Below are 25,776 nucleotides of genomic sequence, written 5' to 3' on the forward strand. Positions count from 1 at the left end.
GCCCGGGAGGTCTCCTGGCGCCGGCCGCGTGGATGTGGATCCCGGCTGCCCCCAGAGCTCAGCTGCTTCCCTTCTCTCCAAAGCCGGTGTTGGGCCAGGGCTGAGCCCAGCAGGCCACCTGGAAGGGCCCTGGGCCGCCCACTCTCCCCGGCAGCCCTGGGTCCCCGGTGCAATGCCAGTGCCCCTGCGATCGGCTGGGCCAGCGAGGCTCGCCCTGCCCCGTCCACCATCCGTCACCCTGAAATTCAATAAATCACGCGCTGGGGGAGGGAGGAAGCGCGCAGCTCCATTATGAGGCCCCACGAGGCCCCGGTGGGGCGTTAATCATGGAGCGCTTTCTGCTCTGATCGGTAAATAATGGGGGAGCGGGCCGTGGGCAGAGGCCTTGAAGCGGAGGCCGGGCCGGGAACGGAACTCAGCCACCATCGGCGCTCGCCTCCGCCCGCGGCCCCTCTCAGAGCCCTCCACCATCTGTGATGGAGGTGGTGGAGCCTCTGGAGGTGGTCAGCTCCTTGATGGGCCCCAGTTTCCCCAGCTCACAACCCAGGGCCTTTCCAGCTCCAAGCAGCCAAATTCCCAGCAGCTGTTGGTGGTCCCCAACAGCGCAGGGGGGTGGCGGGACCGTGGGGTTCGGGAGCCAGCCTGCCTAGGTGTGAGGCTCCCGTCCGGCTGGTCTGGCTGTGTGACCCAGGGCAGGTCACTTGCCCTCTCTGTGCCTCGGCGTCCTCTGCTGTGCAGTAGCAGTAGCACGTGAGCATCTGGTGAGGGTTCCGTGAGGTTCTCCAGAGGTCTCTGCACACGGGGAACCATCGCCGCTTTTTCTTGTTGTGCTACTGACTTGCTGTAGTTGTAAAGTTGTCCCTTCCCCGTGGAGGGTCGGTCCCTGGACTGGGATGCTGGCAGCTAGAGAGAAGGGACATGTCTCCGTGTCTCCAGCACATGGGACCCGGCCCAGAGATGTTTGCTCAGGGCCCGCCCCCCACCCCCCCAGCTGCCCTGGGCTGCGGTCACAAGCCGTTGTAAGATGACTCTGGGACCCAGGCCAGCACCCCGGGGGATGGGGAGGAGGGTGTGAGTTCCAGCCTCCAGGCCCCCTCAGCCCTTGGAGGAGGAGGGCCCAGCGTCCCCAGGAGAGACAGCTGCTCCCAGCTCCTCCTGGCCCTCGTCCCTTCAGGGGAAGGAGTGGGGACCCAAACCCGTCCCCCCAGGGCGAGGAGCTGCCCTGCCCCCACTGGCGAACCATCCAACCCCGCCAAACCCCGCAAGCCCCCGCCCCCGCCACCTTGGCCTGAATCCTGGCTGCCCATCCCATCCTGGGCTCCTCTGGGACCCGGGGGGGAGGGCTGGAAACACAGCCAGGCTGGGCCGGAATGAGAAACAGCTTCGAGAAGGGGGAGCTGGGTGTCCGGGGGGGCCACGTCCAGCTAACAAAACAAGGGCTGCTTGAGTCAGCGGCCGCGGCGGCAGTTCCCAGGCAGGCTCCGGGCGAGAGCAGCATGGATGGTCCAGCCTCCAATGCTCGACTTCGGGGAGCGGCTGCTCCTGGGGAGGCCCTCCTGTCCTCGGGCATCCTGGTCTCTGCCCGGTGGCCTGCAGAACTAATTGGGAACGTTGTAGCCCCCCCAGGATTGGGGGCTGCTGTGAGCTGAGCCTCTGTGATGGGTGCAGGGCCTGTCCCCATTTCACAGATGAGGACTCAGAGGCTCAGTGAGGGTGGGACAGCCCACAGAGAGTTGAGAGACTTGGCACTTCAGGAGCCTCAGTTTCTCTGCCTGTTAAATGGGAACACGCCGGGAGAGTGTGTTCAGCGCCTGCACACGGCAGGTTGGCAATGTGGCCCAGCCTCTGACCCCAGCCTGGGGCCGTCCCTTCAGATTGGCAGGTCAGGGGTGCCCGTTGGGGGTGGGTGGACATGTGGTGCTCAGGGCAGCCCGGCTGGCTGATCTACACAGCCCTTGGCGCTGGGTGGCCCACCTGCTCCAGAGGTCAGGGGGTCAGGGAGACCGAGGCGGGCCTCTCGGAAGCTTGGAAGGGTGCAGGCAAGCTGTTGTGCCCATTGCCATCGGTCGGTTTTTCCTGCCTGATTCAGGCCACGTCGGGATAACTGCACCGTGTGTCCTAAGGGAGCCTCTGCCCACTCCGTGCCTCAGTTTACCCAACTTTCCCCCCAGGCTCAGAGCCAGGCCTCCTGACTGACTTGTCCTCTGCCCAGGTTGGCAGTTCTCTCCCACCCTGCCCCCCATGTCCCCCGCCCCAGGAAGTGAGCATCTTGACTCCCAATGGGGAGGTGCTGGTATTTCCTTTCTTGGTGGCAGGCAGCCTCCTCCTTGGTGTGGGGGCTGTTGCCAGAGCCCCCCACACCCCCAGCCAGCCCCCCCAGAGCTGGGTCTGTCCTGCCCCCTCCCAGGGCCTGCACACAGTAGCCCAGGTTTTCCATGCCTCAGTTTACCCTCTGTGGAGGGTCACTCAGTGGGGTCATGTCCCAGGAGGCCTCTCAGGCTGACATGGCTGGGAGGAGTTTGGGTTTGAGGGCCACAGGGGTGGCTTCAAACCTGGAGCCAACCGGCACCCTTGGAGGCCTCAGGGACACTTCCCCTTTAACCGCAGACCTTCAGAGGAAGTTTGGGGGAGAGGTTGCTCACCTGAGCTCTGCGGGAAGCAGCGTTCAGCGCGTGCCCTGTTTCTAGGCCTGCCTTTTGAGGCTGTGTGTGTGTGTGTGTGTGTGTATGTTGGTCACTCACTAACTTTGCAACCCTGTGGACTGTAGCCTGCCAAGGTCCTCTGTCCATGGACTCCTCCAGGTGAGAGTACTAGACCTCCACTGCTACCCTGCTGGGCCCTGCCGGCTCCTGCTTCTCCAGTCTTGTCCTCAGGGCACCCTCCCAGGCCCTCGTCTCCTGTCCACACTGAGGGAGAAGGAGCCGCTGGGGCAGGGGTTGAGGGGAGCCACAGGGGGCTGGCCAGGTGCACCAGGGCCTTGAGGGCCCGGGAGCAAAGTTTGGGTTTATGTTGAGGGCACTGGGGACCCACTGAAGGCTGTAGAGCTGTGAGAGGAGCACCACCTGCTTTGCATTTTTTCATTTGTTTTCTGATGGACACGCAGCTGGGTACATGGGATTTTAGTTCCCTGGCCAGGGATTGAACTCGTGCCGTGGGAGTGGGAGCTCGGAGTCTTAACCACTGGACCACCAGGAAGGTCCCTCCTTTTTTTTTTTTTTTAAACTGATTTAGTTACACATCTGCATTGGGTGTTAGTCGCAGTACATGGGCTCTTTCTTGCTTCATGCGGGATCTTTTGTTGCGACACGCGGACTCTGTAGTTGTGGTACTTAGACTCAGTAGTAGCAGTGTGTGGGCTTAGCTGCTCTGCAGCATGTGGTATCTTACTTCCCTGACCAGGGATCGAACCTGCGTCCTCTGCATTGCAAGGTGGGTTCTGAAGGATGGACCCCCAAGGATGTCCCATCTTTTTTTTTTCCCTTAACTTTTTAGTTTGGAATAACTTTAGGTTTACAGGAAGTTATAAAGACAGCACAGATAGTTCCTGCATACCCTTCCCTTGGGTGCTAGTGGAAAAGAACCCGCCTGCCAATGCAGGAGACTTAAGAGATGCAGGTTTGATCCCTGGATTTCGATGATCCCATGGAGGAGGGCACGGCAACCCACTCTAGCGTTCTTGCCTGGAGAATCCCGTGGACAGAGGAGCCTGGGGGGCTACAGCCCATGGGGTCACACTGAGTCGGAAACGACTGAAGCAACGATGCACGTTGCATATAGTGCTTTGCAGTTGTGGAGGCTCCTTCTGGCTGCTGTGTCAGAGTTGGGGAGGGTCTCGGTCCAGCCCCCAGCCCCTTGTGATGAGCGCAGGCCCCCCTGCCTCCTGCTCTTCACGCCCCAAAGTGACTGTGTTCTTTCAGCTCCTCGGCAGTGAAACCTCACCTTCCCGGGGTCAGGGTTCGATAGCAATCAAAAACCTCGAGGCAGGAAGGGACCCCCCATTTCCCAGACACAGAGGCCCCACAGCCGGTGTCGTCTACACCTGGGGCAGAACCGCTGGAGTTTGTAGTCGGCTGTTGACGCCTCATCCTCCTTGGAGCCACCTGCCGTGGGGCTGAGGTTTGGTGGGGTCTGCGGGTGGGAGGCGGGAGGCCTGAGAAGCAGGCTCTGGACGCGCTTGTTCCACTGGCTTCCTGGGGAGAAAAAGTCAACACAATTACAGATGGTAGTGAAATCAATATGTCAGCGCTCTAATGTGAGAGTGGGCAGAGCTGAGCTTTGGCCCCGGGAGGCAGCCAGCCAGCCTGGGAAGGGAGGGAGTGTTCTACTCTCCTGGAAAAGAGCTGAGGCCAGCAGCCGCCTGCCGCTCATCCCATTTCCGAGAGGGATAAACTGAGGTTCTCAGAGGAACCAGAAGTAGCAGCCAGGTGCTGCCTGGCCCCGAAGACCTGTGTTGTCACACACACTGTCGACATACAGTTGACTCCTGTTTTTCCTTCCGTTCACCAGCACCCAGCATGGGCGGTGGTGTTCTCAGTATTTCTGCTTGGCAAAGAAGAAGCTGAATGCAGTCATTCACACTTTAGTCAAAATTAGTTTCCTTTCTTTAGTTAAACCCGGAGCACAGTCTCTGCCCTAAAGGAGCTTATGGAGGAATCAGTGGTGAGCAGTGCAGAGGAGGGGAGAGGTGGCTTTTTTTTTTTTTTTTGGAGCTGCATCTTGAAGGCGGGCTGAAAGCTTGCTGCCTGGGCACGCCCGGCAAAGGGAGCGGCAAGGGTCAGGACGAGGGGGACTAGAGGGCCAAGGGGGAATTCGAGGGGCTCAGAGGTTTGGGAAGGGCGTTGGTTGCTGAAGGAACAGCGTTATGAAGGTTCAGCTGCCCTGGGAGGAAAGCATGGCCACATTTGAGAAAGGGCAGAGTAGTGTGGTGGGAGCCAGGGGCGAGGCAGAGAGAGAAGTGAGACTCCAGGCCGGAGCCGCCGGCAGGAGCCAGCTCACCCGGGGCGGCCAGGAGCCAGGGAGGGGCTGGCCAGTCCTGTGCTGGGAAGGTGGCCCCCATGGGTTGGAGGAGGCCGCTGTGGGTGCCCAGCCCTCCCCCTGCACCCGGGGAATGGTGTTGTGAAAGACCAAGGCCGAGAGAGACTCAAAGGCGGGCCGGTGCTGACGGAGGAATTTCAGGCCGTGTCACAGGGTCAGGGCAGGCGGTATTTTGGACCTTGGAGCCGACTGCCGCCCCTTGGAGACCGAGTTCGGCTGAGGCCACACTCGGACGGTCGGCCGCCAGGTCCCCGGAGCCCGCTGACCCCCTTTCCTGGGCCGTATCCCCCCAAGAACAGAGGCCTCGCTTGCCTGCCTGGTGGATGTGTGTATCCAGCTTCCGTTTTTGAGGCGGTTGAAGCCTTGTGATTTCCCCTGTCAGCTGGGGAGCCAGCTTCCCCCTCAGATCACAGAATACGCAGTGAGCAGCCAACGGGTGACTTCTCCTTTAAACTTTTTTTTTTTTTTTTAATTTTATTTTTAGGATAAGAAAAAAAAAAGTCAGAGGAAAGGCTTTTTAGAGAATTCCTTCGGTGCAGAATTAATGGCTCTGCGCTTTGGGGCGGGCAGGCCAGAGTCAGATTCCCAGGCCTCCCCACCTGGCCCTCTCTGCCACCCTGGCTGGCAAATCACCCTGGTCCAGGTGGTTCCCAGGACCCCCCACCCTGCTGGACTGGGGACCCCCATTGCGGAAAACCCCAAAGGTGTTCCCCGGGCCTCCCAGGTGGCCCTTCCTGCCCCACCCCCTGCCCCCAGAACGCAGGGAGGAAGCTTGCATCCCCTGGGCCAGGGTTTGCAATGTTAATTTTAGAACAACGTATTATTTAATGACGCCCGTCATCCATATCCAGGAAAGAGGAGTTACGCAACCCCCCGGGGAAGGTGTCCTTGTGGAAAGTCTGGGGCCTAGGTGCCCGCTTTCCTGGCTGCTCGCTGCCTCACCTCTTCCCTGCAGCCGCGGGATTGCAGGGGGTGGACCCTGGGGAAAGGAGCGGGCAGCCGCCTTCCAGGGCCATCCCCCAACTCAGGCCCCGTCAGGTAGGGTAGGTCCAAAGCTGGAAGATGAGCGAAAAGTGATAAGGCAGTCTGGGTGGCGGCATCCGAGGACGAGAGACTGGCACGTGCAAAGGCCCTGGGGCAGGACCCAGCTTGGGCCGAGGGGCAGAGACGAGGCCCATGGCTGGAGTGGAGGGGGGAGGGTAAGGGACGGGCCCCGCTCCTCAGGCCCCTGGGAGGGGTATGAGGGAGGCTTAGGATGTGAGGCTTATTCTCAGCATCGCGTCAACCATCAGAGAGGGATGGTTTGAGACCTCTCTGCAGATGAGACCTCTGCACCTTTACAGGGCTCGCTCTGCAGCTCTATTCCAGGGGGAAATGTTGAGGACAGAGTCAGCCCAGAGAGCAGGCCAGGAGAGCCTCCTTTATGGGAAGACAGCTGTCTTAAGGTGGTCCCAGGGGTCCAGGTGAGAAAGCTTTTGAGGTAGGCATGATTTACCCCTAAATTCCACTTGGTAACAATCATGTCAGGGACCATCACGTCTGAAAGAGCATTTACCGTGGGTCACGCTGCATGCTGGCGCTCCACAATGAACTGTCTTTTCCAGGTGCCTGTAGGGGAGGCGCTGGAGATGTATCAGTGTTGTTTTTTTTTTAACATTTTTTCAAAGTTATTTATGTATTTATTTTTGGCTGTGCTGGGTCTTCGTTGCTGCGCACGGGCTTTCTGAAATTCGTTGTGGTGCTGGGGCTTTGCGTTGAGGTGGCTTCTCTTGTTGCAGAGCACAGGCTCTAGACCACAAGTTCAGTAGTTGGGCCGCATGGGCTCTGTTGCTCCGAAGTGTCCGGAATCTTCCCAGTCTAGGGATCGAACCTGTGTCACCTGCATCGGCAGGCAGATTCTCAACCACTGGACTTACCCGGGAAATCTGAGATGTACCCACTTCACAGCTTGGTAAACCGAGGCTCAGAGGAGTGACGTGACTTGCTCAGGTCGCCCCTAACTCTCCTGCGGAAGGCCACCCTGTGGTGGGTTGTGGCCCCAGAGCCCTCCCCAGCCCCACCCCATCTCTGGGCTTAGGGCTCAGCTGTGTTTATTTTTCCAAGAATGAAGGACCCGGTATTTATGGTTTGCTTTTGAACACTAGCTGAGATTGTGTACAAAACCCATGTGGGCACATCATTGGTGGCTTCGGCTTGCAGGAAAGCACAGATAAGGGAGGAAAGCTTCTCTCTGAAGCCGTGCCATAAAGCAAGTCCTGCCCACTTCAGTCCTGGTGGCCTGACGTCGCAGCTGGTGACCTGGAGCGGGCCACGTTCCCGCTGAGCCTCAGTTAACCCATCTGTGCCATGGGATCTCAGAGTGGGGCCAGGATTCAGCCAACCACAGGCCTGGTGCAGGGTCAGTTCCCAGCAAACGTGGCCTGTGCTGCATTTGCTGTCGTGACTGTTAATGTTTATGCACCCATCTGACCGGAAAGGCCCCGTGACACCCTGTGAGTTTTCTCAGCCAGAATCTCCTTCTTCACCATCAGTGCGGACCTGTGGTGTCAGCCGGGCTGGGCCCTCCCTGCTGGGTGACGCGCTCTATCCTGTCCGTCCCTACTATCCGCTCTCCTAAACCACCCTGTGTCCACATCCTGGTGGATTTGCACAGTCGCCTTCTCAGAAGCACTTCCTGGAGGCCTGTGTTGTATTTTTGTGCAAATTGCAGAAGAAACCTTCAAAAGGTCATCCCGCCCCTGTGAGTTGGGGCTGACGTGGATGCCAGGAGTGTGCATTTGGACACCCTTGGCCTCGACCTGTGCATCTGTAACATGGGCAGATGAAGGGATGTGTGTTGGGGCCTCAGTTTGGGGAGGCCTCAACTTTTGTCTAGTAACCTGTTGGGGAGTAGGGGTTGCTGGGGTCAGAGCAGGAATCTGGCGGAGGGTGGAGGGAAAAAAACCCCATGGTTGCTATGGAGACCCAGCCAGACAGGAGGGACACCTCATGGGTGTCAGGAGGTAAGTTGGGGCAGAGGCTGGCCTCCCTGGGCCTTCTTGCCTCCCTCACGTGACCCTTCCTGGCCAGCTTCTGTGTACCCAGAACGGACCCCTCTGCTAGGGGTCCATGACTGAAGCCAAGGGCAGGGGTCAACCTGGGCTCGGAGATGTGCTCCTGCTTGCCTCGGGGCCTGAGCCCAGTGCAGAGCAGGAACAGGACTTTGAAAGCTCGGAGGCGGCGGCTGGAGGTCCCGGCCAGCCGTGGGGGACTGGGAGCCACAGAAGGTTCTGGAACCGCAGTCTGACATGCTGTCTCTCTTGCAGCTGCAGCCGGAACAGCTGGACTGTGGGGCCGCCCACCTGCAGCACCCGCTGTCCGTCCTGCAGCCTCTGAAGGCCTTGCCTGTGTTCCGAGCGCCGGGCCTCTCCTCCGTGGCCGTGGCCAGTGTGGGCAACTACACCGTGGTCTTCCTGGGCACGGTCAGTGGGCGGCTGCTGAAGGTACGGCTGGGCCAGGGTGCTCGGTGGGGATGGGGGTCCCACGGGTTAGACGGCGTCTTCCATGTCCGTTCTTCCACTTCGGTTCACACCAGTGAGTTCCCGTTCACACCAGTGAGTTCCCGTCGTGCAGATGAGGGAAGCAGAGCTCAGGTGGCCTGTCTTTGGGGGCCTCCAGGACCCGGCTTCAGAAGCCGGCGGAGTGTTTGTCTCTGGGCCCTGCCACTTGGCAGACTGTTTGACCTGGAGCAGTGAAGGTGTTCTCTCCTGGCTTCAGTGTCCCCAGCCATCAAAGGCTGAAAGTTCAGCCTCTTGAGACTCTTGCAGGGCTTTGATGGGGGGTGGGGGAGGCCACAGTCCAGCAAGTGGGGGTCTCCCCTCTTCCCCTGTTTCCTCCTCCGTTCCTCCACCAGCCTCTGAGGATGCCCCAGCTCCCAGCCAAGGTGACTGGTTTCTGCAGGTAATGCTTCCCGCCCCCGAGATGCCGAGAGCTGGGTGAGAGGAGTCGGTCTCCCTACTAAGCGGCCCCAGGGGAGGGCATGGACCCTGGGTGGCCCTCCAGCCATCTCCCATCCCCGGCCTGTCCAGAGCGTCAGCCGTCTGGCCTGGCTCCGACCTGCACCAGGCCCTGGTCTAATTGATTCAGATCTGATAATCCAATTCACTCAGCTTCCCCAGGCAGACGCCACAGGCTGGTGGTGAGCAGTGGGGGTCAGAGTCCCAGCCTGCCCGGCCCCGGGACCCTAGTCGCTGACATCCCTGGGGGACATCCCAGTCATGGGAGCAGGGGCAGGGGTCCTTCTCCACCTTCACAGCTTCCATTGAGGGTCGGGGCTTGTGGTTGGGATCAAACACTTGCATGTGGCTCCTGGCTCTTGCCCTCCCAGCTGCGGGACCTGGGGCGGTTTCCCCATCTGTCCAGGAGTCTCCCCCACCCCCACCATGAAGCCGCAGTTATTAGGCGCCACTGTCTACCCAGCCTCAACAGGCACATCACAGGCATCCTCACATTTAATTCTCACATTGCTTCGAGGGAGGCAGAGCCGTGATGCCCATTTCACAGATGAGGACACAGGCTCTGTGAGGGGAACCGAGTGCCCCAAAGTCACATAGCGGGGAAAGTGAAAGTGAAAGTTGCTCAGTCGTGTCTGACTCTGCGACCTCATGGACTGTATAGTCCATGGAATTCTTCAGGCCAGAATACTGGAGTGGGTAGCCTTTCCCTTCTCCAGGGGATCTTCCCAACCCAGGGATCAAACCCAGGTCTCCCGCATCACGGGTGGATTCTTTATCAGCTGAGCCACCAGGGGAGCCCACATAGCAGGAACCAGGGTGGAATCCAAGTCCAGTCAGGTCAGAGGCTGCCTTGCCCCTCAGTCCTGACCTCTGCATTCACCACCCTGCTTCATGCCCGGTCATCTCCTGCCCACTCTCACCTCACTTGAGGCTTTGATCACAGCCCCCAGCCCAGGCCCCAGAGCATGCCAGGTGCTCGGTAGACTTTGCAAAGAGTGGAAACATGTCTGCTGGATGCCTGGGGGATGCAGAGGGCCAAGCTGCCCGGGACAGACTCTGCCAAGAGGCCGCTTGGGATGAGGCATGTCCCAGAGGCTGGGGAGAGAGTAATTGCAGTTTAGGGTGTGGGGGACGTCAGGGAGGCTGTTTTGCTGAAGACGTTGGGAGGACAGCTCCCGGCCCAAGGGGGAGAGGAAGGTGTTTGAGACCAGAGCACAGCGGGGAGAAGACATGGGGGCTGGATGTTGAGTTGGGTTAGTGACTAGAGAGGAGGCTCGTGGAATAAGATGGGGTGGACGGTCAGGGCCTCGAATGCAGAACACATTGATTCCACAAGTAGGAGGAGCTGTTAAAGGTTCTGGAGCCCGTGGAGGAGGACTGGGGGGTTGGAGGCCCCCTCGCCCCAGCTCAGAGCTTGACCAGGCCTTGACAAGGCAACACAGAACGTGAGATCAGCAGAGAATAGCAGATTGAGGAGTCTCTGACCAGCCTTGTCAGGTCTCTGGGGGACGTGCAGAGGGGCCCTCAGCCAGACAAGCTTCCAGACCCCAGCTAGTCCTGGTCTTTCTCCTGCCTGGACATTGGACCCCAGCCTCGGATCTGGAGTCAGATGGACCTAGACCTCCATCGTGACCCTGAGGCATCTTCTTTTAGGACTCTTGTCAAGTCCCTTGGCTCCTCTGGGCCTCGGTTTCCTCATCTGTGAGATGGGCGTGTGAGAGGGGAGGGGTGAGACCCGTGGCCCTGCCGCCTCTCCGGGGCCTGGCCCCAGCAGCGCTTCACCTGCATCTTCCCTAGCACGCCCCACGGCCCCGCGGGGCGAGTGCCGTCCTCAGCCCTGTTAGCTCAGAGAGGGGAAGTGACTCGGATGGCTCGGGCCTGTGCAGCTTGTAAATGTCAAGGCCAGAATTCAAACCCAGGTCCCCACTCCCTGGCATGATGTCCACAGCCTCCCAGAGAATGTTTTCTTAACTGTGAAGCCCGGCCCTGTGCATACCAGGGTAGGACGTGCTGGTGAGGGCAGGGAGGGCGGGTTCCTGGGGGGAGGGGCGCACGACAGAGAACAAAGTGTGGGGGCCGGCCGCCACTGCCAGCGCTGGACGGGCCCGAGGCTGAGACTCCCAAGCTAGGGGCAGCCCCCTCACCCCCGGGGCTGGTCCCCAGCCTGCCCCTACCTGGGGACGCCTTCCTGGTGCCCCATCCCCTGACGGCCACCCTCCTCCGCACCCCCCCAGATCAACCTGAACGAGAGCATGCAGGTGGTGAGCCGGAAGGTGGTGACGGTGGCCTACGGGGAGCCTGTGCACCACGTGATGCAGTTTGACCCCGCGGACCCCGGTTACCTGTATCTGATGACGTCCCACCAGGTGTGTGCGGGCCTCAGCCTGACGAGACCCCAGGATGCGCTGAGCCCCAGCCCCCGTTTGCCTCTGCACGAGAGCGGCTGCTCCTGCCAGAAGCGTCGCCCCCTCCCTTCCGGCCTGCCGTGGCCTCTGCAGGGAAGCCTCACTCCCCGCCCCACCCCACGCCGTGACAGCCTCAGTTTCCCCAGCCTCTCCCGGCCCTCGCCTGGCTGCCCCTCCCCTGCTGAGCTGGGCCCCCGCCTCTGTCTCCAGATGGCCAGGGTGAAGGTCGCCGCGTGCGCTGCGCACACCACCTGCGGGGACTGCGTGGGCGCGGCCGACGCCTACTGCGGCTGGTGCGCCCTGGAGACGCGGTGAGGCCCCTGGGGCGCAGGCTGGGCCCGGGAGGCCGCGGGGGTGGGGGCGCCCCGGACCCTGACCTGCGCCGGGCGCCCCAGGTGCACGCTGCAGCAGGACTGCGCCAACGCCAGCCAGCCGCACTTCTGGACCAGCGCCAGCGCGGGCCCCGGCCGCTGCCCCGCCATGACCGTCCTGCCGGCCGAGATCGACGTGCACCAGGAGTACCCGGTGAGTCCGGGGGGCCAGGACCCCAGCTCCAGGCTCAGGGGTGCGGGTGGAGAGCAGCCCTTCCCCTGGCACCCAGACCGGACAGGTGGAGCCTCCTGGGTGCGGTGCCCCAGGGACCTGGAGGCAGATGGTGAGAGCAGTGCCTGGGTGCTCGTAACATCCCCGTCATACAGATGGGGAAACTGAGGCCCAGAGCGGTAAAGTGACTTGCTCAAGATTATACAGTGAGGAAGTGCCCAAGCTGGGAGTTGAATTCAAGTAGCTGTCCCCCTGCCCCACAATCCATGTCCAGGAGTACCTAGGCATGCCACAGACGGCTCCCTGCTTACCTTTAGCAGACAGCCTCGGTGCAGGAGATTCCAGGGGGCAGGAGCTGAGGGACAGACAGGCTTGGGTGCCCCCCACCCCAGCCCTGCCCTCAGAGCCTTCTCTGGGGCAGACATTCTCGTCTGTCACGTGATGGTTCTGATGACCCACAGGAGCTGGGGCTCCTGTGCTCCTCGCTCCCCATCATTACACATCACAGTCCTGCACTTAGGCCCTCTGGTCAAGCAGGCGGTCTGGGGCTTTGTCCATCTGTTCATTCATTTATTCATTCATCAATAACAGTAGGTGTTGTTGAGCTCCCACTCTGTGCCATGTACAGCCCTGGACTTGGGGAGACAGCATTGAACAAGAGAGGCAAACCTCTGGTCCTCGAGGGGTGGACACACTCCCAGAGGAGAGAGCGGAAACAAGATAAGTGCTGTGGAGAAGAAGGAAGCAGAGCAGAGGACAGGGTGCAGAGCGAGCAGCTTGGGGGGGGGGGTAGTATTGACATTTTACATCAGGCAGGGGGCTCACTGCAAGATGACATCCGAGCAGCGATAGGAAGCCAGTGTGAGCATCTGGGCAGAGGGACCCACCAGTGCAAAGGCCCTGGGGTAGGAACAAGACTCAGGATTTGAGAGTGTTAAGAGGCTGGCATCCAAGGTCCAGGGGCCAGATCGTGCAAGGCCTCTGGCCCCTGTAAGATGGTCAGTTTCACTTTGCAGAGGGGGAAACTGAGGCCAACGTAGGCTGCATCCCCGTGCATCCCCTGGAGTCAAGGCCACTGACCAACCTCTTCTCCCCAGGTTCCAGGGTGGGGGTGGGGCAGTGCGCGGCGTGGCCTTCCCTCACCCCCCGCACCCCCAGCTAAGGGTCCCTGGCCTCCAGGGTATGATCCTGCAGATCTCGGGGAGCCTGCCCAGCCTCAGCGGCATGGAGATGGCCTGTGACTATGGCCACGGCATCCACACGGTGGCTCGGGTCCCAGGCCCAGCCTTCGGCCACCAGATCGCCTACTGCAACCTCCTGCCCAAGGATCAGTTCCCGCCTTTCCCGCCCCACCAAGGTAGGCACCTCACGGCGCGGGGTGCAGGGACGGCTGATGGGGGCCCTTGGATGGTGGACTCTCAGGCATGGGGGGGTCCTGATGGCACAGCCGCTGGTGTCGGTGGGCCCCCCGTGTCCTCTTGTCCTCTCTCCCTGGATGCTCTGCTCTGTTCCAGACCACGTGACCGTCGAGATGTCAGTGAGGGTCCAGGGGCAGAACATTGTCAGGGCCAGCTTCACCATCTACGACTGCGGCCGGGTTGGCCAGGTGTACCCACACACAGCGTGAGTGGGGTGTTGGGGCTAGCTTCCGGGGTGGGCAGGAGGCTTTGCTCTCAGGGAAGCCCTCTCAAGAAAAATGATGGTGTCGCAGAGGCAGGCGGGACCCTTGGCTGTTCACCTGACGGCTCATTTGTGCAACAAACTCTCATCACCCAGCGTGCCCGGCGTCTGTGAGCACCCAGGCTAGTCGAGGCTGAGAAAAGTGCTTTGATTACGCTTAATTTAGTTCCCTGGAGGCCCTGCTTGCGTATCTCCTCCTTGCATACCTCCTGTACGGGCAGCTCTGATGTTGAGCAAGACCTCGTTTCACTGTGCTGGGCTCTGTGTCCCGGGTCCCCGCTGCTGGGCACAGGGGTGGGGAGCCAGCAGCTGAGGGGAGGCCCCCTGTCTTTCAGTTGCACCAGCTGCCTGTCGGCACAGTGGCCCTGTTTCTGGTGCGCCCAGCAGCACGCCTGTGTCTCCAACCAGTCTCGGTGTGAGGCCTCACCAAATCCCACGGTAAGCCGGGCCCAGGGGTGCCCTCTGCCTCCACTGTTCCTTTTTTTTTTTGACACGTTGAGAACGTTTCCGTGTCATTACATTGTCTTTCTTGGCTCCAACTTTAACCGCTGCCATGCTGGGCTTGTCGTCACAGTGCGTGTTAACCAATCCCTTTGCCATTCTCTTCTCCAGGGGATCTTCCCAACCCGGGGATTGAACTCGGGTCTCCTGCATTGCAGGCAGATTCTTCACCATCTGAGCCACCAGGGAAGCCCCTCCAATCCCCTGTTGTTGGACGTGCTGAGTGCGCCTCTTTTTTGCGTTCTGATATGTGCAGGGCATTGCATGGCCTTGACTGTCCTCTGGAGACCAGTTCTTCAACGGGTATTTTGGGGTGAAAGCCCATACTTTCAGCTCAGCTGACCCCCAGAAAGCCTGCACCTGTTTACACTTCCAGCCTTTTAGGACAAGGCGCCTTCCTGCACATCATACTCATTTTCAATTTTAGCTTCAACGTTTTCCATGACCCTCATGGGTCAGGGAGTACCAGGCTTGGGCCTTGAATTGGCCCCTCTTGTTGGCAGCCCGTGTTCTCCCCGCTTCCCCAAGTCAGGGGCTGGGCCGAAAGACCCCAGCCTCCGTCTCCCACGGGCACTGGGGCCCCAGGGCCGGGGATTGCTGTGCCTCTCACAGGGTGGAGAAAGCAAGTGACCTCTAAAGCCACAGGTTCCCAGGTCCTCCTGTTCTGCCGGCCTGATGGTGCCCTGAGCTAGGGGACAGCATGCCATCAGTTACACGGGGCGGGCGTGTTGGGGAGGGTGGGGGACAGGCAGAGACACAGTCCGAGGCACCATGTACCTTGCCGCCGGCTGGTTTGGGTGTGGTCACTTATGGGGTGGCCTCGTGTCTTCACCCAGAGAGCCTCTATGGCTGTCGCAGCCTTGTGCCAGGGACGACCATACGGGACTCCTGAGACTGGTTGAGGTGGGACAGCTGGACTGCTGTGGGTTCCAGGGTGGGAAGGCTGGACCGGGATGGTGCCAGGTCATATGCCAGCTTATCCCCCGTCAGGCCCACCCGCTGGATCTTCCGTCTCGTATCAGGGCCGTGAGAGGCTCGGGGTGAGGTACCAGGTTCTCACCTGCAGCTCATCTCTCCAGGAAAGGGGAGTTCCCACCCATTTTCCAGATGGCACAGTTGAGGGAGTCAGTGTAACCCCCGAAAGCCCTGGCTCCCAGCAGGGAGGTCACTGAGGCCCGTCATGCATCCCTAGGAAGCAACCCTGGTGCCCGCTGGGGAAGCAGCCGATTAGACACGGTTCTGCCCTCCCCATCATGAACGCAAGAGCCTGAGGCGTGAGTCGTGGCTGTGTGACCCCGGGCAGGCTGCCACACCTCTCTGTGCCCGTCTCCCTGTCTATGAAAGGGGGCCTGTCTCAAAGGGGGATCTGGAGCGACACCAGCTTCGTACCCGACACGCCATGGGTGGCCCCCTCTGCTGGGAGGACTTCTCCGGGAGGGGAACCTCCTGCCAGGTTCCGGCAGACGCAGAGGAGCTCGCCAGCCTGGAGGTGTTTCTGGGGCAGCGCCCCCAGGGACACCCCCCCTCCCCGCCCCACCCCCCTGCCCCGAGGTCTGCGGGTCAGAGATGCGTTGGGGGCGCATAGAGGGCCTGTCTCAGAGGATTACGGTAGTCCATTGGGAGAAGAGGCCGCCCCCGCCTGGGCCTGGCCTGCTGCTTAATCTGGTGTTTAATTTAGAGCCAGTCTGTCGTAGTGGAGGCCGCAGGGCTCAGGCCAGGCCGGGGAGGGGTCTCTGGGCAGGCGCGAGCCAGGGACTATGTCTCCTGACTTCCCGTTGCCTCATGGGCCCCAGAGGAAGGAAGTGGGGGGTACAGGATGCTGCAAGGAGGGCTGCAGCTTTTTTCCAAGGAGGGGAAGGGAGTGGAGAAGGCTGCTGCGTCCGCCCCTTCCAGTTGTCCTGGAGGAGGCGGCTTCTGCAAGGCAGGGTGACCTTAGGCCTTAGAAGCGGCAAGGGTTTGGGCAGGTGCCGGGGTCAGGCTCCCTGGGTTGGGGGAGCCTGGGTGGGAACCTCTACGAAGGTGGCTTCGTTAGGAGCTGGTGGAGAGGGCGGTTGGCAGGAACTTGGGGGGCAGTGTATAGAAGGGGGGCAGGGCGACGCATAAAGGCAGGGAGGGAGCAGGTTGGGTGGGTTCAGCGGGGTCACTCAGTGCTCGGCCAGGTTGGGTCCCGAACTCTGAATCCTCGCACGTGGAAAGACCTTGGGGGAGTCTGTGAGCTCCAGCGCAGAGTCAGGCGCAGAGTCAGGCGAGGCCCCGCCTTGGCTGCACGCTCTGGGCTGACATCTGGGTTTCCTGGGGCTCCCGCCTCACTGTCCCCCCAGCTCCTGCTATCCCGCCTTCGCGGCTCTGCCCAGAGTCGGGGCCGTGGTTTCCTGAGCCTGGAGGCTATACTCTGGCCAAGGGGGAGAAGCCACTCAGCTTGTCTCTGAGGCTTGGATGGTCAGCTTGGGACGGGACAGGAGGCCGCGGTGCTCTGCGAGCCGCTTGCCATGGCCCCAGCAGAGCCACTAGGCCTGTGTGAATGCAGAGTCCCAGGGACGGCATCCCCTTCGGGCTCAGCTGGATCCCGGCATCACCAGGCCCTCCCCGCCCCTCCAAGTGGCTTCCGAGCTCCGGCAGGCCCTCCCCCTTGGCCGCAAGACGCCTTAGCAGCCCCGGGTGGGGTCCTGATCCCTGGCAATCCCAGGAGACCCTCCTTCTCGTTGGTTCTGCAGAATTTTTCCAGGGGAACTGGGTCACATCCACTCCCCGAACCAATCGCTGAGCCCAGGACAGGCGTGGGTGCCTGCCCATCCCTGGGGCTAGGGAGGAGGGTCAGTCCTCCCATACCACAGGCCTGGGGGGCGGGGAGATGCAGGCACACTTGGACCAGCTGTCCCCAGGGGAGATTAGCGACCCTCCGGGTGGTGCTGAAAGAGGGCAGAGGCGCACCCACACTCTTCCAGACTTGCCCACTCTGGAGAGTAGGTACAGGCATCCATGGTGGGTTATGAGGATCAAGGAGAGTAGGGCCCTCGGGGATGGTCCCACGTCGTTTCCTCTGGACCCGCACGCCTCCAGCCCCTGCTGGCCACCTCCCCTCGGCTGGGCCGGAGCCAGGGTCGCAGCCGCAGGGCCCCCGGCCAGCTGTGAAGCGGGCTGGCAGCGGCAGTGAAACCCGATTGGAAACATGTGGGTTCCATTCCCCGAAATTCCACGGGGCTTACGCATGGGACGGCTCAGGACAGCAGCTCAAGGGAGGGACGGCCTTGCATGACACACAGCAAGCCGGACACCAGCTCCTGCCTTGCAGCCCTGCAGCGTTGGCCGGGCCGGGCGGCCTCCTTGGCCCCTGTGGTCAGCAGCAGGCAGCGCTCCTGGGGAAACTCATCATCTGGGCGCAGTGTCTGGCCTGGGGGTCAGCAGCAGGGTCTGGGCCAGTAGAGCCCGCTGTGCTGCTCGCCCTGTACTGGGCACCCCACTTTGTTTCTCTGTGCCTCAGTGTTCCAGTCTGTCAAGTGGGTATAACGGTGGTACCCACCTCACAGGGCATTTGGGAGGAGGGTTTGGTGAATTAATACAACGCAGGGTGCTCAGAACTCTCCAGGTGCATGTGGAGGGCTGTGGGCTCCGGCCGCTAACCACTGTCGCTATCGTGGTTGCTAGTTATGACCGTGGTCAACGATAATAAATGAAGCATTGGTGTCCCTCAAGCTCTGGTTTCACGCTGGGCCCCTGAGGGTCCCCTCAAGGAGCTCCTTGTCTGATTAACAATACTGAGAAAAGACCCTGGGTCCCTGTCTCTCACCTTGGTCCTCAGTCTCAGGCCTCAGTCTCTGGCCCGAGAACCCAGGAAAGATTGAAGGAAGGAGGAGAAGGGGGTGGCAGAGGATGAGCTGGTTGGTTGGCATCATCGACTCAATGGACTTGAGTTTGAGCAAACTCCGGGAGGTAGTGAGGGACAGGGAAGCCTGGCGTGCTGCAGTCCCGGGGGTCGCAGAGAGTCAGACACGACTGAGTGACTGAACGGCAGTGACTCCGCATCCGACACGGGAATGCGGATGCCCAGGCCTCCAGCTCAGGGCTCGTGATGCGTCCGGGCAGTGGGGAGGGGTGTGCAACCTCACACCCTGTTTCTCATGGGCCTCTCCGAAGTCTGTGGTTTCCTCTTTTGTGAATCATTCATCGTGTGTCCATCTGGAAACTGGAATTCCAGAGCTGGAGGGAGCCTCAGAAAGTGAATGCAGTGCCTCATTTTACATCTGGGGAAAGATGAGGCCCAGAGCCGGGGAGGTCTCCCCTCAGAGGCTCTCCGTGGAGTGGCCATGGGGACTCGGTTCCACTGGGCAGGTTACTGCCTCTTTCCATGCCTCAGTCTCGTCTGTGAAATGGGGCCAATACACCTTCCCGCTCGCAGGATCAGGTCAGGTGGTGTGTGGGAGGTGGTGGATGCGGCTGCCGTTTTATTAGTAGCGTTTCCTCACTGCATAGGCTGCCCGGCGCCTCCCCAGGGAGATGGGACTGCGCCGGCTGGCTGGGGTGGTCTGAATCCCGTCTCCTCCGGAACGCCCCAGGTCAGCCCCGCTTCCTTGTGTTTTGACTACAGAGCCCTCAGGAGTGCCCGCAGATCCTGCCGTCCCCCCTGGCTCCCATGCCCACCGGCGGCTCCCAGAGCATCCCGGTGCACCTGGCCAGCGCTGCCTTCTTCCAGGTAAGCAGGGGCGGGGCCCACCGCCCATGCTTTGCTTTTCCACTTATTTATTTGGCTGCCTGGGTCTCAGTTGCAGCATGCAGGATCTCTAGTTGCGGCATGTGGGATCTAGTTCCCTGAGCAGGGATCAAACCCAGACCCCCTCCATTGGGAGCTCGGAGTCTTAGCCACTAGACCACCTGGGAAGTCCCGTGCTTCGGTTTTCTTCCTCTGAGTTTCTGGGCTCTGTTGGAGAAAGCCCTGCCCTGGTTGCACGGAGGTAGGGGGAAGGAAGGTGGGTGGTGGGCACAGGCCTTGGGGACAGCCAGCTGCCCCTAGCTCCTGCAGGAAAGGAGGGTCTGGCCGGGACCCCCAGACCCTCTCCCCTGTGATGCCCCCCCAACAGGCCCAGCCCCTGCCCAGTGCTGCAGCCCATGGGTGACTGTCCATGTGCACCCTGCCCTGCCCCCAGGCTGGGTTGTGACCCTGGACATACCCCCCGCCCCCTAGTTTGAGGCCGACACATCTTCCCTGGAAAATGGCCCGAGCCCCCTTGGCTGCCCCATCCCCATCGTCCCGGTGGGGAAAGCAGGAGGGGAAGCAGACGCCTCCAGGGACATGGCATTGGGCTAGACTCGCACCCTAGCCCTGGACTCCTTGTCCAGTGCTCTTCCCCCCACCCACTAGCCTTCCCTGCCTGCGCACCGCCCCGCCACCCACCCACCCACCCATCTGGGCTGGGGGAATGGAGGCCGCCCCTTGCTGGGTCTCTCCTGGAGGAGCGTCCTGGGTGGGAAGTGTTGACGAGTCCTGGACGCGTGCCAGCCACCCCTTCCCCAGCTCTCGGGGACTCACCATCTGTCGCTTCACCAGGGGAGCTGAGGCCCTTGACGACTTGTCACACGTGGGGGCCACGTGCCGGGGAGCCTCGTCATGGCAGGGGACGCTGCCCTGTGAAGGCCTGGGGGGCTGTGCCCTTGGTCCTGGGGCTGGGGGGTGCTGTGCCCTCAGTCCTGGGGCTCCTCCCTGCGGTGGTTAGGGCAGAGCTTCTGGGGTATTCAGAGGGGGGAAAGGCCATGCTGCTCCCCTGGGCTTCCGGAGCCTGGGTCAGGGAGGCCCAGGGCTTGAGTGTGGGTCCTGCCTCCTGCTTTTGAGCAGAGTGTAATTGGGGGGCCCCCGTCTGCCTTCCTGGGGCCTCAGTGATCCTGGCCCGCCTTCCCCTGGGCCTGCTTCTGACTCTGCCTGGGCTCTGCAGCAGCCTGATCCACGGAGCTCACACCCGGCAGAGCCCCAGACAGGCTGGCCGGCTGCCGTGAGCCCAGGGGCTCAGGAGACCCAGCTCAGCGTGGCAGGGATACAGGAGCTCTCAGCCTGTCAACAGCCACTTCCCTGTGTTAGTTTCGCAGCGAAGCGGGGAGGGGGCAGGGCCAGGGGGTGGCCGACCTGCTTTCTCCTCAGGGTAACACATCTACCAACGACAGGGACATAAACAGGAAGTCCTGCCACGCGGCTGCCCTAGCCCTCTTGAAACCTGGGTTTGTTCACTCAGCAAATATTTACTAATGGCTGCTCCCGGGGGGCCTGTGCTGGGCTAAGGGCAAGATGACATTGGGGAATTAGCCCTGTTTATTTCTCCCCCCACCCGCAGCAAAGCATTTATCGAGCACTTCCTGTGTACTGATCTCAGCCAGCATATATTAGGCGCCCACAGTGTACAACCCAGTAAAGACACATGGTGTCCAGTTTCCTTAGAGTCCTGTAGAGTAGGGGAGTCTCTTTCCGTTGCTAAGTTTAGAGACCCACACCGCTCAGAGGAGGAGCCACCTGCACAGAGTCACACAGCTAGGAGGTCGCAGAGGCGGACTTCGGACCTGAGTGGGCCTGTGTTAAGGTTGAGCCTGAGCTCTTTCAACTACCATCTTCCTGGAGGTGTCAGAGGGCCCAAAACCCAGCCCCCCCACCTCCTCCCCAGTGGGTGGAGAGACAGGTATAGACAGAGCCTGGGCAGAGGATAGGGGAGGTCCTTGGTATGCAGGGTCAGGGAAGGCTGTCGGAGCTTAATGAAGCCCCCCAGCACACACCCTAATATTCATTGCCAAATGGATGGATGCTCAAGTGAAGGGTGTCCCCGTGATTTGGGTGAGGGGCGGTCTGGGAGCCTTTGTTGGAACATGGGACATTTGAGCTGGATTTTGAAGGCTGTGTTGAGGTTTGCTGGGAGGGAAGCATGGACTTGGAAAAGGCTGAGGGCAGGATGGCGTGTGCGTTGCTGACCCGCGTCCTATGTGAGCTGATCCTGGGCCGTGGGGGGTTTTGAGGCTGCAGGGCAGGCGGAGTCTCCTGGGATGAACCTTGTAAGTGTCGGTCGTGCTGAAAAGTCGCGGCTTTACCAGCAGAGTGAAAGGCCCCGGGGTTAGGCCACTGGAAGTTGTTGGTGAGGTTTTCAGTGGTGTGAGAGCATAAGGCCAGAGTTCTGGGTGTTCGTGTGTACCCCCCACCCCGCGCCCGCCCCCACCTCTGTCAGACGTTGGGCCAGGAAGGAACGTTCTGGAGGAGACGCAGTTCAGGGAGAGAGCCCCCGCCCATGCCTCGGAACAGCAGTCTCTGGCGTCCTGAAGAAGATGGGGGGCGGTGGGTGCTGCTTGGATGCCCCTGACCCCCGTGTCCCGCAGGGTGCAGCCCTGGAGTGTAGCTTTGGTCTGGAGGAGACCTTCGAGGCTGTGTGGGTTAACGAATCGGCTGTACGCTGCAAACAAGTGGTGGTGAGTGGCCGGGCTTCACGGCGGGGGTAGCGGGGCGGAGGGGAAGGGCAGGCCAGCCCGAGTCCAGATACATACACGCCTTCCTTTCTGCCTCCCCTTTTTGGTCCCCTTGCCCCCAATGGCCCTGCCCTTGTCTCTCCCCTGATGTGCCTTCCCCCCCAACAGAGACCCAGACAGCATCCACACCTGTCACGCATTTCCCCATCTTTTGCAGCTGCACACGACCCAGAAGAGCCAGGTATTTCCACTCAGCCTCCAGCTGAAGGGGCGACCGGCCCGGTTCCTGGACAGCCCTGACCCCATGACAGGTAGGAGGCGCCCACCAACCTCGCATGGCCGCAATGGGTGGGACGCAGCCTTGGGGTGCTCCATCCAGTGCTCAGGTATCCCCGCACCACTCCCCAACACACACTGTCTCTCAGGTCCCAGCCCCGCTCTCTGCCAGCTTGTTCACTCCACACCTCACTATGGAGCCGCTCCTCTGGGCTGGCACCACACCCTCGGGGCGTCCGCATGCCCATGGCTCTGCCCCCCCAGCACTCACCTGCCCTTTCTCAGCCTCAGGGTCCTCCCGTGAGGCACAGGCCCGGTTGCAGAGGCAGGGGCGAGGGTTTGCTGAGACGATGCATGCAGGGCCCTGCAGGGCTGTCTGGGACACAGTCTGCGCCCCTAGATGGTGGGGGGTGGCCGTGCTCTTATTACACGTGTCGAATCAACTCTCCAAGGGCCTGTTTAGCAGGAGGGGGGCCCTGTGCACATCCACCCCACACCCTGCCCCACTTCTGTACTATAAGGTCCCAGACAGAAGCCCCAGAACCAGCTTGTACGCCCTGGGAACCCACCCTGCGCTCCTGCCTGAGCCCATCTGAGAGCCTGAGGCTTGCACATCCTACATTGTTCAGTGGTTCCCTAGCATCCCAGAGCTCTGCTGGGGGCTCAGGAGACCCACTCGGGCCTGGCTGTGACTCCAGCTCTCCCACTCACAGGCTGTGTGACCTTGGGCAAGTCACTCTGCCTCTCTGAGCCTCGTCTCTTTATCTGTCAAGTGGGGCTGATAAACAGCCCCCACTGGATAGGATCCCTGTGCGGATGACTGTTAACGGGGCTGTGGCTGCACTGTGCTTATTATTAGCAGCCCCCTGGGGTGGGGCTGGGGGTTGGAGAAGGTACTAAGAGCTTCCTGGGCCCTGACTCTTAAGAAGCAGGACCCAGCTGAGCTGGGCCGGCTCCATGTCTCCCGCAGTGGAGGTCTACAACTGCGCCGTGGGCAGCCCCGACTGCTCCCAGTGCCTGGGCCGCGAGGATCTGGGCCACCTGTGTGTGTGGAGCGACGGCTGCCGCCCGCGGGGCACCCTGCAGCCCACGCCTGGCACCTGCCCTGCCCCCGAGATCCGAGCGGTAAGCACTCCACCCCCCAACTCCCCCCGCCTCGGGGACCTGCCACACCCACACACCTGAATGTGCATACGCACAGCGCCCCACACGGGTTCAGGGACCCGCAGCTCACCTGTTTGCACACACCCAGGCCCCCACACGCTGTCACCCACTGAGCACCCACTGGGTGCCAGTTCCCCCCTGCCGCCCCATCCTGGGGCTGGAGACACAGCAGTGAACGCACACGTGCCTGTCTTCACGGAGCTCATGGTTCAGTTGGGGTTGGGGGACAATGATCAGAAAGGAGATGATTTGCATAGAGAAGGTGGTGAGGGCTGCGAACGAGCCGGGCATGGATGGGGGGTGCGTTGGAGTCTGGGGTGGAAGAGAGGCTGGGGTTGAGTGTCTTTATGGCGAGGTCCAGGAACCCTTGCTGATAAGGGGAAAACTGGGGTAACCCACGAGCCTCATTTTCAATTAAGAAAAAGTCTCAGGGAAGGGTTCTGTTTGCCTTAGCCTGGTTCACCTGCCCGTCCCACAGCTGGCTCTGCCTGGGATTTAGGGTCACGTGGTCAGACATGGGTTCCCGTGGCCACGGGGACTGGACCTCAGCATCCCCAGGAGACGCCCCCCAATAGCGCTGGCTCTGTACCTGCGCACTGGTGTCCCCGAGGCAGGCTGCGTGTCTCACACACGTGTCCCCGCTGGCAGCCCCGGTGACCTGCCAGCGCTCTCACAGCCTCCCCTGAGTGGCGGGTCTGCTTTGCCCTGCCTCCCCGGACACCCCAGCCTCAGAGCCCCATCCTCCCGTCTCTCCGATCGCCTGACAGATTGAGCCCTTGAGCGGCCCCTTGGATGGCGGGACCCAGCTGACCATCCGCGGCAGGAACCTGGGCCGGCGGTTCAGCGACGTGGCCCACAGCGTGTGGATCGGCAGCGTGGCCTGTGAGCCGCTGGCCGACAGATACACGGTGTCGGAGGAGTGAGTGGAGGGTGGTCCCGGGGGCCCTTCAGTGACCTGCAGCTCCCACCCACCCAGAAGTGCCAGCTGCTCCTCTGCCCTCTCCTCGCCCCCCACTCCCCTCTGCCCTCAACCACCCCGCCATCCCTGGATCCCTTCTGTTCCCCAGAAGTCACTCACTCCCAGGTCTCCCAGACTTTGCTCAGACCATTCCCGCCACGCGTCCTGCCCTTCCCTGCTTCACCACTCCAGAGCCTTCTCCCCCGGGAAGCCCTCCCAGTTTCCCCTGAGCAGCCCTGCTTCCACAGAAGCCTCGCTCTGATGGAAAAAACTGCTGGTAGGAAAGTGCAGGTCTGCTGGTGTGTGCAGAGACCTGGGCCTGCAGCTGTGGGGCCCGGCCCAGACAGGCTCGAGGAAACGTCATGGGCAGGGACTGAGCTCGGTTTCCTTTCCGGAGGTCGTAAGCCAGGCTTGCAGATAAGGGCATCAGTCCCCCAGCTCAGCAGATGTTCTCATGGTTGGAGAACTTTCAAATATCCCCTTGGGCTTCCCTGGTGGCGCAGCGGTAAAGAAGCCGCCTGCCAATGCAGGAGACATGGGTTCAATCCCTGGGTCAGGAAGATCCCCTGGAGGAAGAAATGGCAACCCATTGTAGTATGCTTGCCTGGAGAATCCCATGGACAGAGGAGCCTGGGAGGCTACAGTCCATGGGGTTCCAGAGTCAGATATGACTTAGCGACTAAATGACGACAGAAGACCATCTATCCAATCCCCTGTCTACCAGTCGCAGAATTGTGGTAGACTCAGGGAGGGCAGTCCCGGAGAGGAGCTCGGCACCAGGGTGATACCTGGGAACTCAGTGGCTGTTCTCCAGCTGACCGAGAATTGTTTCAGGATTTTGACAAGGGTGACGCCGTCGGGTGTCCTGGCCCAGGTGCCAGTCCCAGCTGAGTGGGGGGTGGGGGGCTGAGTGTAAGAAGGCGGGGCTCACACGTCCTGGGAGTCGAGGGGGGGCATTGTTCCAGGGAGAAGCCAAGGGGTGCCTGCCTGGCCCCCAGGCCCCACCAGCTGCTCCTTGACCAGACTTGCCTCCCCCACCCAGGATCGTGTGCGCCACAGGCCCAGCCCCAGAGGCGTTTTCGGACGTGGTGATGGTGAACGCCTCCAAGGAAGGCAGGTCTCGGGAGCGCTTCTCCTACGTGGTAAGGGAATGCAGCCTGCCCCTGCCCCCACCCTGCCAGGCTCATCCCGGGCTGGCCTGGGGCCTCACGGCCTGCCTTCTTCCCCACAGCTGCCCCTGGTCCACTCTCTGGAGCCCGCCATGGGCCCCAAAGCAGGGGGCACCAGGATCACCATCCACGGGAGTGAGCTCCACGTGGGCTCCGAGCTCCAGGTCCTGGTGAATAACACAGAGCCCTGCACAGAGCTGCTGTAAGTCCATGTCTGGGGGGGCCAAGCATCGCCGGGGACGTCACTGGCTGTGTCCCCTGGCCAGGCCCCTTCCTCTGTCTCAGCCTCAGGGTTCTCACCCAGTACAGACAGTACCCGTGAGTTGTGGGGAGTACTGTGCCCTTCATAAGTGACCTTAACCTGCAGTGAAAATGGTGACGATCGTGCATTGTCTGAGACCTGTCGCAGGCCCAGGGGTGTGGCCAGAGGCAGGGGCGTGGTCCAGAACCTCTCGGTGAAATGCCCGTCTGTATTATGCACTTACGGATAAAGCAGTGGCACCCCACTCCAGTACTCTTGCCTAGAAAATCCCATGGATGGAGGAGCCTGGTAGGCTGCAGTCCGTGGGGTTGCTAAGAGTTGGATACGACTGAGCGACTTCACTTTCTGAGTGACTTCACTT

The 25,776-nt window shown here is 61.3% G+C and overlaps 1 protein-coding gene across 2 annotated transcripts in view; it reads left to right on the forward strand.

Annotated features, from left to right (window-relative positions):
* Nucleotides 1-25,776, forward strand: part of PLXND1 (plexin D1) — a 49,015-nt gene that overhangs the window by 8,916 nt on the left and 14,323 nt on the right. For both annotated transcript variants that reach the window (XM_055557595.1, XM_055557596.1), the window contains exons 2-15: nt 8,340-8,516; nt 11,264-11,395; nt 11,645-11,745; nt 11,830-11,959; nt 13,157-13,334; nt 13,492-13,600; nt 13,993-14,095; nt 18,744-18,848; nt 21,500-21,589; nt 21,804-21,897; nt 22,833-22,987; nt 23,794-23,945; nt 25,027-25,126; nt 25,216-25,355. In XM_055557595.1, the coding sequence (XP_055413570.1) occupies nt 8,340-8,516; nt 11,264-11,395; nt 11,645-11,745; nt 11,830-11,959; nt 13,157-13,334; nt 13,492-13,600; nt 13,993-14,095; nt 18,744-18,848; nt 21,500-21,589; nt 21,804-21,897; nt 22,833-22,987; nt 23,794-23,945; nt 25,027-25,126; nt 25,216-25,355 (1,766 nt within the window). The remainder of the gene's footprint in view (nt 1-8,339; nt 8,517-11,263; nt 11,396-11,644; nt 11,746-11,829; nt 11,960-13,156; nt 13,335-13,491; nt 13,601-13,992; nt 14,096-18,743; nt 18,849-21,499; nt 21,590-21,803; nt 21,898-22,832; nt 22,988-23,793; nt 23,946-25,026; nt 25,127-25,215; nt 25,356-25,776) is intronic.

This window comes from Bubalus kerabau, chromosome 20, assembly GCF_029407905.1.
Source record: "Bubalus kerabau isolate K-KA32 ecotype Philippines breed swamp buffalo chromosome 20, PCC_UOA_SB_1v2, whole genome shotgun sequence".
Lineage (NCBI taxonomy): Eukaryota > Metazoa > Chordata > Mammalia > Artiodactyla > Bovidae > Bubalus > Bubalus kerabau.